This window comes from Fundulus heteroclitus, chromosome 13, assembly GCF_011125445.2.
Source record: "Fundulus heteroclitus isolate FHET01 chromosome 13, MU-UCD_Fhet_4.1, whole genome shotgun sequence".
Taxonomy (NCBI): Eukaryota; Metazoa; Chordata; class Actinopteri; order Cyprinodontiformes; family Fundulidae; genus Fundulus; species Fundulus heteroclitus.
In genome coordinates this window covers 40,650,690-40,663,415 of record NC_046373.1, presented here as the reverse complement: position 1 = coordinate 40,663,415, position 12,726 = coordinate 40,650,690, and the positions used below count along the sequence as shown (strand labels likewise).

The following is a 12,726-nucleotide window of genomic DNA, read 5'->3' as shown; positions in this document are numbered from 1 at the left end:
GGTCATGAAATGTGGAGCAGGGGGTGTCTGGTGGGTTTTAATGCGCGAACAACACCCGCGTTGGCCCTGATAATAAATATAAATGTTGAGTGAGCTGAGGAAGTGTGTGTGTGTGTGTGTGTGTGTGTGTGTGTGTGTGTGTGTGTTTTGTGAGTGTGTCGGGGTGATGGGGCTCGGGTTGGAAAGGGGAGGGAATATGGGGGTAAAAGGAAAGAGGGGGGGCTGGGTATCGCCGCGTCTGTCTCCCGGTGAGAGCGCCGAGCCGAGCCAGAGTGCGTTCAGGCTGCGCGGCGTCGGACCAGAAACCGCTGGGGTTCCCAGAATAAACCGAAGGCACCCCGACACTCACACGGAGAGGGAGGGAGAGAGAGAGAGAGGATCCAGGCGGAGAAAAGACCGAGGATGGAGCAGCAGAGCCAGAGAAAAGACTCCACAGCCTGAAAGAAAGCGCCCCTGCCCTCCTCTTGTTGTCGCTTCCTCAGCTGGAGAGGAAACGGAGGACCGCTGCGCTGATTGATATGGATTCTCTCGTTTATTTTTCTATTGATTTGGCTCTAATTAGTGACCCCCGCTAGAGAAAGAGGAAGAGGGATCCAGCGAGAGGAGGAGAGGGAGGAGCGAAAGTCAAACAGGGGGTGCTGCCTGCCTACAGCCTTACTTTATTATTCCACCAAATCTTTACCAAATAATGTTTTTGCGTCGCATTATTGTGCCGTTTTGTGTATTGTTCTGCAGACCAGCCAGCTACTAACCAAATCTTTGCAAGAACCAAAAAAAAAAAAAAAAAAAAAAAGCATATCCACTCAGACACGGACAGTTTTTTTTTTCCCCTCCTCGATTGCTTTTCTCTTCCCGGGGATTCACCGGCGGACAGTTTGAGACTTTTAAGGACAGAGCAGCAGGAGAAATCCATCTTTATTAAACCCCCTCCAAAAAAAAACAAAAAAAAACCAAAGCAAAGTCAGCATCCGAGGAGAGGCGGACGCCGAGTCTCCCAGATCTTTACGCACAGCCGCCGGGACAGCGTGTCTGCGTTACGGAGAGCCGCTGCGGCCGTTCACATGGGCGCAATGAGAGCAGATACAGCCGCGGCTCACCACGCACTGGCCTGCCTGGATAAACACTGGTAGCTTTTTATTTATCGCCCCACAGCCCGGCAGCCGCTCGGTCATCACAGGCGTCCACACCTGAGAGCAGAGAGATGTAAATCTGCCGAGGAAGAGTCCAGACTCGCTGAAGGAGAAAGAAAAAAAAAAAAAGCACACACACCAAACAAAAACCTTCCCAAACCTTCCCAGCGTCCTCCAAGCTGCTGCCCACCAGGAGAGCCGAGCAGGCAGGCCAGAGACCGACGGCAGGACCACGGATAGAAGGAGCAGAGCAGAGAGACCAGAGTAAACCAAAAAATCCAACGACCACCAGGTCGACAGAGGACCATGTTTGTCCCCCTGCCGGTCCCCTTCGTCTTTCAGAGAACAGCGTCCGACTTCAGCGCCTGGAGACTCAAGTCCTCGCTGGTCCCGCGGTCCAGCCCCGGTAAGCCGCCTCTCCGCCACAGCGCGCCCTGCGCAGACACAACCTCCTTTTACTCACTTTACCTCCATCCTGCTCACATGGCTCACTTTTCTTTAACCTTGAAGCATGCAACAATTTTTGGCTTTTTATATATATAAAAAAAAACCTGTTTAGTTTGCAGACAAAGTGATTAATTCATAGCTTCACATTTTTTTAGTTAAGCTAAGATCAGGTGTAGCTTTACCAGAACTGTAAAAAACAAAAAGAAATCTGCCAAATTGTTACGATTGGTTTTATTTGTCCTAGAAAAACAAACTCTGCTTGTGATGTTATGATAATTCACATTAATTCCTCTATTTTACTGTTAATTATTCCTAATTTTACACTTTTTATTAACCTGCACAGTTCTTTGTAGGATTGCCTAAAGTTTTAGGAATAATTGATTTAAATATTCAGCTTTTTTTTCATACATCTCACCAAATAGCATATTTTTCTTCAATAAAATGTGATCACTTACGTACTTGCATAAAAAAAAAAAAATCCCATTTGTAAAATCTTGTCCAAACTGGAAGCATGAATATTTTGTGTCATTAGCATCCATCACGGTCTCTGAGAGGTGCGCCTCTCTTCTCTCTGCCTGCTGGCCGTCCATCCATCTCGTCCTCCGTCCATCCATCTCGTCCTCCGTCCATCCGTCCCATCCGCCTCCTCTCCTCCTGTCTTTCTCGGCCGGGTTCGGGAGGTGATATTCATGGTCGTCTATTGATCAGCATGTATTGATCCCTGACTGTTGGGAAAACAGGAGTCCGGTTGGAGAAAGGAGAAACTTTGGCAAATCAGGAAGGACGGGGGATAATTTATTATTTTTTTTTAAACAAATGGTTAGAGTTAACGTCTATTATCTGGAATAAAATGCACAACGCTGTTATTTTAAAGAATGCCTCCGATGACAGGAGGGCTTGAATGGAGTCTGTCATACCAATAATCACCTCCCTTAATGCTCGCTTTAATACCTCACCTCCACTTTAGTGCTGCTTCAGTGAATTGCTGTCTGATCAATACCCTGCATGTCATTATGGCTTCTGCTGCTTAATGATTTTATCATTTTCCTAAATGGCTCCACCTGTCCGCTGGGAAATTTATGCCAATTTTCCTTCCAACTAAAAAAAAAAAAAAGAGAAACGACCTTAAATTGCACTAATGTGGATGGATGAAGTTATAACGAGTGTTTGGATGCCTTTTTGCTCCGCTTTGCCATCTTTGCGTAAAAATAAAGTGTGTGACGGAGAGTTGGAGGCGGACAAATTGGACACATGCATGGATGTAAGCCGAGACGCTCAGCCGTAATCCGGGCCATCGCCCTAAGTAGGTGTCGGCAGGAGAGGAGCGGTTGAGCTTTTTAATGAGCTGCTTCTGCTGGCTTTGACAGGCGACATGTAACCGGCATGCAGCCTGTGTTCTGGAGAGGGGGGGGGGGGGTCGGCCGGTGCTCTTAGAAATTAAAGTTAAAAGAGGAGAGGACGCCGGGAGCCAGAGAGCCGATGAGTGATTGGACGAACGAGAGAATGGCCGGGTGCATGAATGAGTAATGGATGGATGAGAGGGTTAAAGTGTCGGCAGGTGAACAGGTGAGAGCGTCGCTGAGTGGAAGCGACAAAGCGCGTCAGAAACAAACCGAGTCCCGGAACCGTTTGGAGGAGTCGGTTCCTTCAGCCAAGGCCCGTGACCTCGGCTTAGAGTGTGGGAGGGAGACGCCACGGGTGACGTTTTGTGAGCTCTCCTGTGCGTCTCCACACGTGAGGGAAAGAAGGGGGGGGGGGGCTGCTGTGATGGGCGGCCGACACACACGAGAGACGCTGACTGCACATGAGAGCAAACGCTCATCCGTCCCGTTTGCCTCCCTGCTGTTTCTTCTCCGTTCTCCACCTTTCATCGACGGCCTCCAGAGACACGCAGACAGAGAAGCTGCTGTTTCCTGTTGTCCCCCCCCCCCCTCGTCCCTGTGAAGCAGGATCCACTCGACACAGAGATGCAAACTCCACGGCCGCCTGGTTCCTGCCGTCTGCAGCCCGTCCCCGCGGACGACCCGGCTGCACGATTGGATTTTCCTTTGGTGTTTTGGTCGGGCCTTGTAAGCCACTTTAGCTAAATCTGTTACCCACAGTCCTGCTCTGATCTGAGGTGTTCCCCCTCTGTGTGTCTGTGTGCACCTGTAGGTGTGTACCTGTAGGTGTGTGTGCACCTGTAGGTGAGCCTGCACTGATCTGGGTGTGTCCCAGGTGAGGTGAGAGAGTAAAACTGCGGACGCCAGCAGACGGCGGATCTCCTCTGGATCAAAACCCAAAGCTTTGGCTCTTTTTTTTTTTCTTATGTCAGCTTGAAGCTTAAACTCTCCAGTGTTTGGATTCACTGACTTCCGATCGTTTTATTTTATTTTTTTTACGAGACGCTGCTGAAACGTCCCTGATGTTGTTGGTCCGATTACATTTTTAGACCTTTACTGCTAGACACCCTCACATAGCTGCAACGCGTCTGTTTGTTTTGCTGATTTTGTTCCCTGTCAGTAAAATAAATCTTGTTCCTTTTTGCTTTGGGAAAACGATTTAAAGATGTTTCGGGATCTTGCAAACTCACAGAACCGTGGTGAGACACGGTGGACTTGTCTTAGGTTTCACAGCGTTTCATGGACGCCAACACGAGCAGATCCTTTAACTCATGACATCTGGGGTTTAAAAGTCCAAATCTGATTTTCTGGTCACCCTCAACTTGTGATTAGAAGCTAAATGGGGCATTTGTTTGTGACCCTTAGCTCCTCTAATTTTAAACATTAAAGCAATTCTTAAATTAAACTTTATTCACCTTAATTACTTTTCAAGTGCAACCAGACCCAGTGACATCAGAACGATACGGAGAAACGGTTTTACTACACAGCAACCAAGGCTTTTATCCGCTTATATATTATTACCTGCCCATATCATTACTGTTATTATAAATAAACTCAAGGAAATGTGAAGGTAAACATTACACCAGTATCTCATGGTGTAATTCATGTGTAGAATTTCACCATCCTACAGAAATCTGACCCGGGTTTATTTTGAAATGATTAAATGTTTGACTTTTTCGCACAGAAAGCAAAGAAACCTTTCTGTAAAATAAAAGCTCTTCAGATCTGGGCTTCACGCTGCATTTCATCAGCATTACACGGTTTGCAGTGATATTGGGATTTTGTTCTGTTTATCCTGGTTGTTTTGTCCCCTGCAGTCTCTTCTCCATCGTGGAGTTAGCAGCGTTTTATGAAGCTGCTGTAATAATCTAACAGCATTCGCCTAAAACATGCAGGTTTTTTTTATCATTACTAAGTGAATGTCTGACTCGGCACAAACGATGACAAAATTATTTAGAGGATGTGCATTTTGCTCTGAATAGGGAGACGTGTGCTAAGCTGCTAGGCTAACGTTAGCGCGATTCCTCTCAGTTTTGATACGACTCTTTGGTAATTCGGCTCGTAACGTTTCTATTTAGTGGTTTAATTAAACAAGTGTTGACAAGCTTGAAGAAAAACGTGTCTCCTGTTTTCTAACGTTGTGTTTTGATCTGTAATCATTAATGACTTCGTCTGGGTCTGGACCAACGAGCTGTTCTGTCTGGATTAGATCCTGTGTTTTTATTTTGAGTTATTGCGTTTATTAGACAAACTAGAGTTAGACGAGGCAATAGATCTCTAAAGATATTTGCACTTAAACCTCTATTAATTAATTGTTTTTAGGAATATTTACTTCTAATCTAAGGTACGCCTGTCTTTGAGTCAGCGTGGCACCCCTGTGAATACGAGGCGCTCTCAGGACGAACCCTGAAGCCTCATTCAAGGCGATCATAAACCAGGGAGAACACAAACAAAACGAGGAAAGAGATTCATCCTTTCCCCCAAAACGCAGCCGCTTTTATTTATTTATATTTTGTTGATTTCAGTTATGAAATGCCCTGCAAGCCAACCACTCTGTCAGAATCGTTTCCAGCTTCAGATCACGGCTGCTAAGAGTTAAATCCTCCTTTTTTGTGTGCCGCTCAGAGATCTGATCAGAGGGTTTTTATTCCGCTGTGTGGTTTTCAGAGGGCAGGCAGGGCGGAGAGGGACCTGTAGCTGCCTCCGCTTTGTCCCCGCTCTGCAGCACAACAAAGGAAATCTAAATGCTCTTTTATTTTATGTACACTGCTGTAAAATCCTCCAGGTCCACTGTGGCCCATATAAAACCGAGAGCTGTCAGATTCTGGATTGAGAGAGATGCTTTATTTATGCCGGCCACTCTGAACGGCCTCCTGTTCGGGGCCCGTTTCTGCACATTTCCGCCCTCCGCTGCAGCTAATTTACCATCGATCTTCTGCAACTTTATTAAACGGACGCGGCGAAAAGACGTTATCTTCCATGACTATTCCAACAGGAGCGTAGAGAACAAAGAGACGTCGCCTCTGGAGGTTATAAATGACCACAGTAAAGGAACAATGAGGCTGTGTGGCAGTTCTGCACAGAAACTTTCATTGCAGAGTTCAAAGCACAGACCTCCTGCCCACACATCTAAAGCCACATATATATATATATATTTATGTGTGTATGTAGTGTATATAAATGCTGCTGGTAACTACCTCCCCATGCTGCTAGGATCTTCACCTCGCAGAGCTCAGGAGGGGGTTTGTGGCGTTTGAACCACACCTAACCGAGCCTGAGCAGAGGTCGCCGGCGTCCGCATTAATTGCCTTTCTGTGAGCTCGTGCATGTCGGTGGCAAACCGTGTCGAGCGCAGCTCAGCCTGCAGAAACAAGCGGCTCTTTTCCGAGCGGCAGAACGCTCGGAGGTGTGGGCCATGAGCCGATGTTTGGATCGGGTCAGCAAGGAGAAGATAGAGAGCCGCGCAGGCCGGAGCCAGGCCTACTCGTGTTTGTCGTATGTGCGAGAAGGCGAGACAGGTAGACGACTCGATAATTGCACGTTGAGGTCAGTTATGGATCGTTACGGCGTGTGTGGTAAACCACAAGAAGCTCACAGCTGCCCATTGTGAGGGTGGTTTTAACCTTCCACCGGTATTGATCAAGCGGCATTGACTTCTCCTGCAGCAGCACGGCGATGTGTGTGCAGGTCGGGGAACAATGATGGCGCATGTGGAGGAATGTGAGGAGGCGCTTTCATGTGAGGACACCTGCCTTAGTATGCATGCATGTGTGTGTGAGTGTGTGTGTGTGTGTGTGTGTGTGTATGGATCGGGTTTTAAAAAGGGGCAGCGTTTGTCGGCGAGTCCCGGTGTTAACGTGATTGCGAATGACAAAGCGTCCAGGCGGGTTTGTTAGCTCCATAATGGGGAATCAATAGACACAACACAGATGTCAATACAACATGCTTTATTGCGTTAAGCTGCCTCACTCCCACCCTGAGCTCTGAAAACACAACACACACACACACACACACACACACACACACACACACACACACACAGCCGGCTCTATCTGAGGACGCATCTTCAGCTGCAGATCGAGGCGCATGCCAGGATTAAAGCACATGAAAACTTTTGACAGTTATAGATTTGTGTGTCTGACGGCAGTCCGTCACGTTTACAGCCGGACCGCGCTGGGGCGGCTGTTCTTTGCCGTTTTTAACTCTTTAATTTGCTGTGAAGGTTGACGGCAAAATGAAAACAGGAACCAGAGTTGTACACAACTGGCAAACCAGCGGCTGCATGCTGAGCTGCTGAATCAGTGCTGCGTCTTTACTACGTTTCCCAGAGTTCTCTACACTCGTATGCTTAGTAATTACTGTTTTATCGTACTGCAGTCCTCTAAACTTAAATTTTTTTATAGGAATTTGAAACCGACAGAGCATCAGGATGAATTAAGCTCATCCCTGTTGTTTCTGTGACTTAGCGGGATTCATGAAGCTTGACTTGCTTAAAAAACAGAGTTTCAGGGGCAAGCGTGGAAATGAGGCCTTAAACTAGGGCGGAACAATATAGGAAAAAAACATATCGATAAAATAGAAATCATATTGATCGATATCGGTAATTATTAAATAAATATATTTTAAATACAGCCCTGGATATTTTATGCTGTTGCTATTTTTATATACAGACACTAAAACACTGAATTCAAACTCAACCAACTTTTTACCAAAACTGCAAGTTTAAAAAAAAAAAGAACATGTGTTCTCTGAACTCTTTGAAGGGGGCGGGGCTTAGTTCCTGGGTCTGCGTTGTAATTGGTTGGGAGGATGTAACGACTGTAATATTAACCTACATGGCTAGAATGCAAAAGGAAGGAAAACTGTTATGCTACTGAACTTTTTATTGACCCTTTTTTTCTATTATCCATATACGTCTATTGGTCCAATATATATTGTTATTGAATTATCGTCCAGCCCTTAGTTAAACCTGCTCTTACATTTCAGAGTCAGCTTAATTTGATGAGTTTGTGCACAAATATCTAAAAAGGGAAAAAAATGTATAAATATGTTTATATACATTGTTTCACAAATTTTTTTTAATTAGAACAAATATGCACGGTACCCGACTGTTCATCAGAGAGACGCCTGGGGGGGGACTGTCTCTCTGGAGGATGGGTTCAGCAAACGGCGCTCTGTAGCGCCGCCCTGGTGGTGAAAGTCCAAACAGGTTGTGTCCAGGATGTGTGGGGTCTGCAGAGATGTTATCGGATCTTTTCCTGACCCCAGACTGGTACGGGTTCTGGATGGAGGGACAGTCAGCCCTGATGATCCTCTCTGCAGGCCGGATGCACTTCATCTCAGGTCCAGAGAAAGGCCGTGTCCTCCAGGAATCCACCGTCCTCTCCATAGTCCTATGTGGATTAAGCCTAAGGTGGTTCTGACCGTCCCAATGGTCCAGCTGACCCACCTCCTGTCACCATTCTGGATCAGATTGATGACTGCAGTAACATCTGCCGACTTCTGGAGTTTCCACTGGTCCAGTCGTTTGTGCAGTCTCACCTGCTGCTGCTAGTCAGTGAGGAAGCTGGTGACCCACCGATGCACTGCAGAAACAGAACTAAAAATAACTAAAGTTTTCCTGAAATGATTATATTTGTCCTTGATTTGAGGAGCTAAATAAGACGATCTGCCAATGGAATAAGATTTTTGCACTTCAAATAGTCATCTCCATCGTCATGTTTTAAGTGCAGTATATCTAATTATCTTATTTTAGGGGTTAAAATACTCATTCTATAGGTGGAATTTTATTTACCTCCTCAAATCAAGAACAAACGCACTAATCTCAAGAAACTTTTACTTAATTTTAGTTCCATTTTTGCAATGTGTTTAAAGTCACAATCCCAAAAAGACATGTTAATTTCACGATTGCAAGTATAAAAAATTGCAATTTATTTATTAGTTTGGAATATTTTCCTGCCACAACAGCCATTTTACCATTTAGTTTGCAGCTGGTTATTTGCAATCGTTAATAGGCGCAGAAAGTATGGAAATGACCAAAGACAAGGCAACTTTATTTCTATAACACATTTCAGTACAAAGACAACACAAAGTGCTTTACATGATTAAAATATAGTAAAATAAAAGCAGTTGGAATAAAATGTAGAAGAAAATGAAACAAAATAAAACTTGGGAAAATGTAAACTAAAAGCAAATATTAAAAGCAGTTGGATTGCAAACGTAAACTAATGAAGTTTCCGTAAAACATTTTAAGGGAACTCAGGCTTTCAGCACTGTTACAGTTTTACAGGAACTATAGGAACCATAAACTACTTAGAGAACACACTTAATTACCTATATAGGTGTGTTGTTATGCCTCAGATTTGGTGTTATTCTCATTCTTACCCTAACAAACGTTTAAAATCAGCCTACAGCAGACTTATAGCTGTTCACCGGAGGTCCAGCTCATGTCAACTCATCATCAGCATGAAGCTTGTTTGAATTTGGGCTTTAATTATTCATGTGAAGTGTTCTCTTCACATTGTGAGTTTACTTTACAGCAAACATCTTCAGTTATTAAAAGTCATCCATTTCATTCTCACAGGCTCTGATATATACATACAGTCCCACTAATATTTGGTTAAATCCTTCCTAGTCGCACTTTAATCACAAGCGTTTTGTTTTGTTTTGTCTCTACAGTTGGTAGAGGTTTTTTTTAACGGGTCAGGTACCCGCCTGGCTTTTAGGCGCAGGCCGCTTATTTTCTGCAGGACTGATGTGGAGCTCTGGTTAAAGCATTCCTGAAGCTTGATGCTGGTCTTCTCTGTTCGTTCCTAAACTAGATTTAATGTGAGTTTTGGACCATGGTCCAATTTTAAAGCCTAGTTGTGTCTACAGCTCAACTATTTTATTTATTTGAAACAAAGCTGAAGCATTTGGAGGTCTTTTTCCTGATTCCATTCACTGAAACATGATGCTTCCCCCACCAGGCTGGACCAGTTCTCTGCTTCTTCTGACTCCTACAAACATACAAGTGCATATTTTTAAAAGAAATATCCCATTTCTAGGTGGAAATCTCCAACTTCTTGCATTCCAAGTACAAAAAAAATGGTTGGTGTGTGTAAGGGCGTAGGATTAGCTCTAGAAAATATGATTTCTTCCTGAAATTTAACAGCCTGTTTTTCCCAAGAGACAAAGAGCATTTTCTACCTGGATTTAAAATCTAAAATATTTCATACAGATAAATATTGTGATTAAAAAAATATAATACATCATGTTTAATGTGTTATTTCCAAGTGGGGGCCTTTTTAGTATTGTTTTATCGCTATCGTGTACATTTCTTATGATAGGAATTTAAATATCTTGAGTAATAACAGCCAATATAGTCAGGATTGTTTATTTCTGCTATTTTCTCTACTGTTGGTTTCTTCTAGAGCATCAATAAATATGACTCTATTCAGATATATAGTTAAATGCAGTTACTGTGCGCAGTTTAGTGACTTTACTGACTTGTTTCCTAGTGATAAAAATCACACTTGTGTCGTGGTGAAATGTATTTAGAATTTTGTTTTAAAATGTCCCATTATTAAGGACAGTATTTGTGTTTTATTGGGCTATAATTGGCATCCAGTCACAGCCACACAGTTACCTAAAAAAAAGGCAGAAAGAAGCTGTAAATTATATTTTATCGTCACTTTTCTTATGATCACAAAAGAGCCCCATTATATTGTGATAATATTTAAACTGCATATCGCCCAGTTCTATTTTCAGATCTGCTCTCTCTCTCAGAGCCTCTCAGATAAAAACATTTTGTCTTTGTTGGAAGCAGTAAAAAAATAACAAACATTTTCCTTCATGGTCGCTTCCTGCTGTGCACATATGAAGGCATATTTCCCCCTAACTGCCAAATATGGCTGCCTGAACTCTGCTTCCCCTCGCCGCCGTCCGTCCCTCCGTCCGCCCGTCCAAACCTGCCATTGTTACTGTGGTAACATCCATAGGCCATTAGGCACACATATAGCAGTGGAACACAGAGCAGGTAAACAGTGTCCTCCTGCACATGCATGCCGCATTGGACAGTCAACCTGATGGTCGGCCCTAATGGCCCCAAAGACCATTAAGGGCTAAATTGGCTGTACTCGGGGGGGTATGTCTGACTGCCCCGTGTGTCCTGCTCTCTTTGGGTATGTAAGCAGCGATCATACGTCACCGTGTGCTTGTAGCCGTTTCTGACCACAGAGCGGGAATGTCCGTGTACTATCCGTGCTTCCTCGCTACTTTACGCGGGTCTACTTTGCCTAATGGCTTGTTTCAGCGGCCGGAACGTGTTTATAAAGCCACTGTCCATTTTACGCTGCGGCTAAATAATGAATCGCGGCCGCAGCGGGAGACCTTTTTGTGGTTTAACACCAATGTGCAGCCGTAATCGAATGCAGTCAGCGTGCGCGGCCCTTTTGTCAGGGCAAGGCGTCCGTCGATAGGCTTTCTACTCGGCGCACATGAATGCCATAAAGAACGCAGCGACTATTCATTCGCCTCATAGCTCAAATTCCTCCTCTCCTGGCTTCTTGTTCTTCCTCCTTCTTCCACTTTCTCCGTCTTTCCTGCTTTGGTTGGAGATGAGGAAGTCATGGAAGGGTCAGAGGACCAACGTCGTGTTGGTTTATCGTATTTGTAGCTGGTCTCAGCTCAGAATCATCTAATTATGAACAAAAAGTCATTTTAAACGATGTACATGGCTGTGAATTCAGCATCTAATCCTAATGTCAACAATGACTTCATCCTGGATGCTTTTTAAGCCTGAAAACCATCTGATCATCCCTGTTGTCTTAGACCAGGACTCTGCAACCTGTGGCTCTTTAAACCTTCAGCTTTGGCTCTTAAAAGCTTAATGCGGGGGTAAAAATTGGTCAATGTTTCTAAATGTGAAGGTAATTTGAAATTGCTAGCTTTAGGATGCATTTAGTTCTGCAATATATGCACAACATTTCCAGAAAGAAAGAAACTAATGGTGTGTAGAATATTTTACTACAGATTAATTAAGTATCTTTTTGTCAATAGGGATGCTTTTTCATCATTTTGATGCCATTTGCTATTAAACCTAAACATAAAAATACTGTTGGTTAAAATAATAAGAACTGTTTAGCTGGACCGAGGGCAGAAATGGCTCTGCGGGTTGTAAAGGTTGCTGATCCCTGATTTAAACAATAACCGAAATAAAACTTTTTCTTCTTTTTAATCAGCTTAGGTCGCATCCTTTACAAGTTTTCAGTTCGGTTCATGCAATTTAATGCAAAATAATACGGAATATCCTGAGCTAAATGTACGTTCCCCAATGCAAACTTAATTTGTGGTTCACGATATAGTTTTCTTTGGGAAGTTGGTAAATGTTGGTGGGTTGCAAATGTTTGACACTTGCGACCTGCAGCTGGGCGGCTAACTTACATTATTTATTTATTTTTTTACATTTTATTGCACTCATTCATATATTATTGCTCTGATTGTTGCCTGAAAGCACAAAAAATCTCAAGTTCACAGTGAAACATGTCTTGCAAAGACTTGATGTCCAGCTGTAGCAAAATCCGGATTTTATTTAAGAACAACAAAGGTGGAAAAGTCGTCTGCGTGCGTCGATGAAAGACATTTTCTGTGCTGTAATTACAGCCACAGTTTCACACGAAGGACACGAATAAAAAGTCAGGAGAGGTGGAACGATCACCTTATGATCGTGGTTCTCCATTTCCTGATATTACCCGTCCTGCGTTCAGGTACTAGAGTCCAGTACTGAA

The 12,726-nt window shown here is 43.9% G+C and overlaps 1 protein-coding gene across 2 annotated transcripts in view; it reads left to right on the top strand.

The window, feature by feature from the left end:
- The first annotated feature begins 220 nt into the window (after window positions 1–220).
- Window positions 221–12,726, top strand: part of LOC105920091 (POU domain, class 2, transcription factor 1) — an 88,095-nt gene continuing 75,589 nt past the window's right edge. Inside the window, exon 1 of one of the 2 annotated variants that reach the window (XM_036145791.1) lies at window positions 221–1,536. In XM_036145791.1, coding sequence (XP_036001684.1) covers window positions 1,437–1,536 — 100 coding nt within the window. In that variant the 5' untranslated portion in view covers window positions 221–1,436. The remainder of the gene's footprint in view (window positions 1,537–12,726) is intronic. The other variant, XM_036145790.1, reaches the window with a different exon arrangement.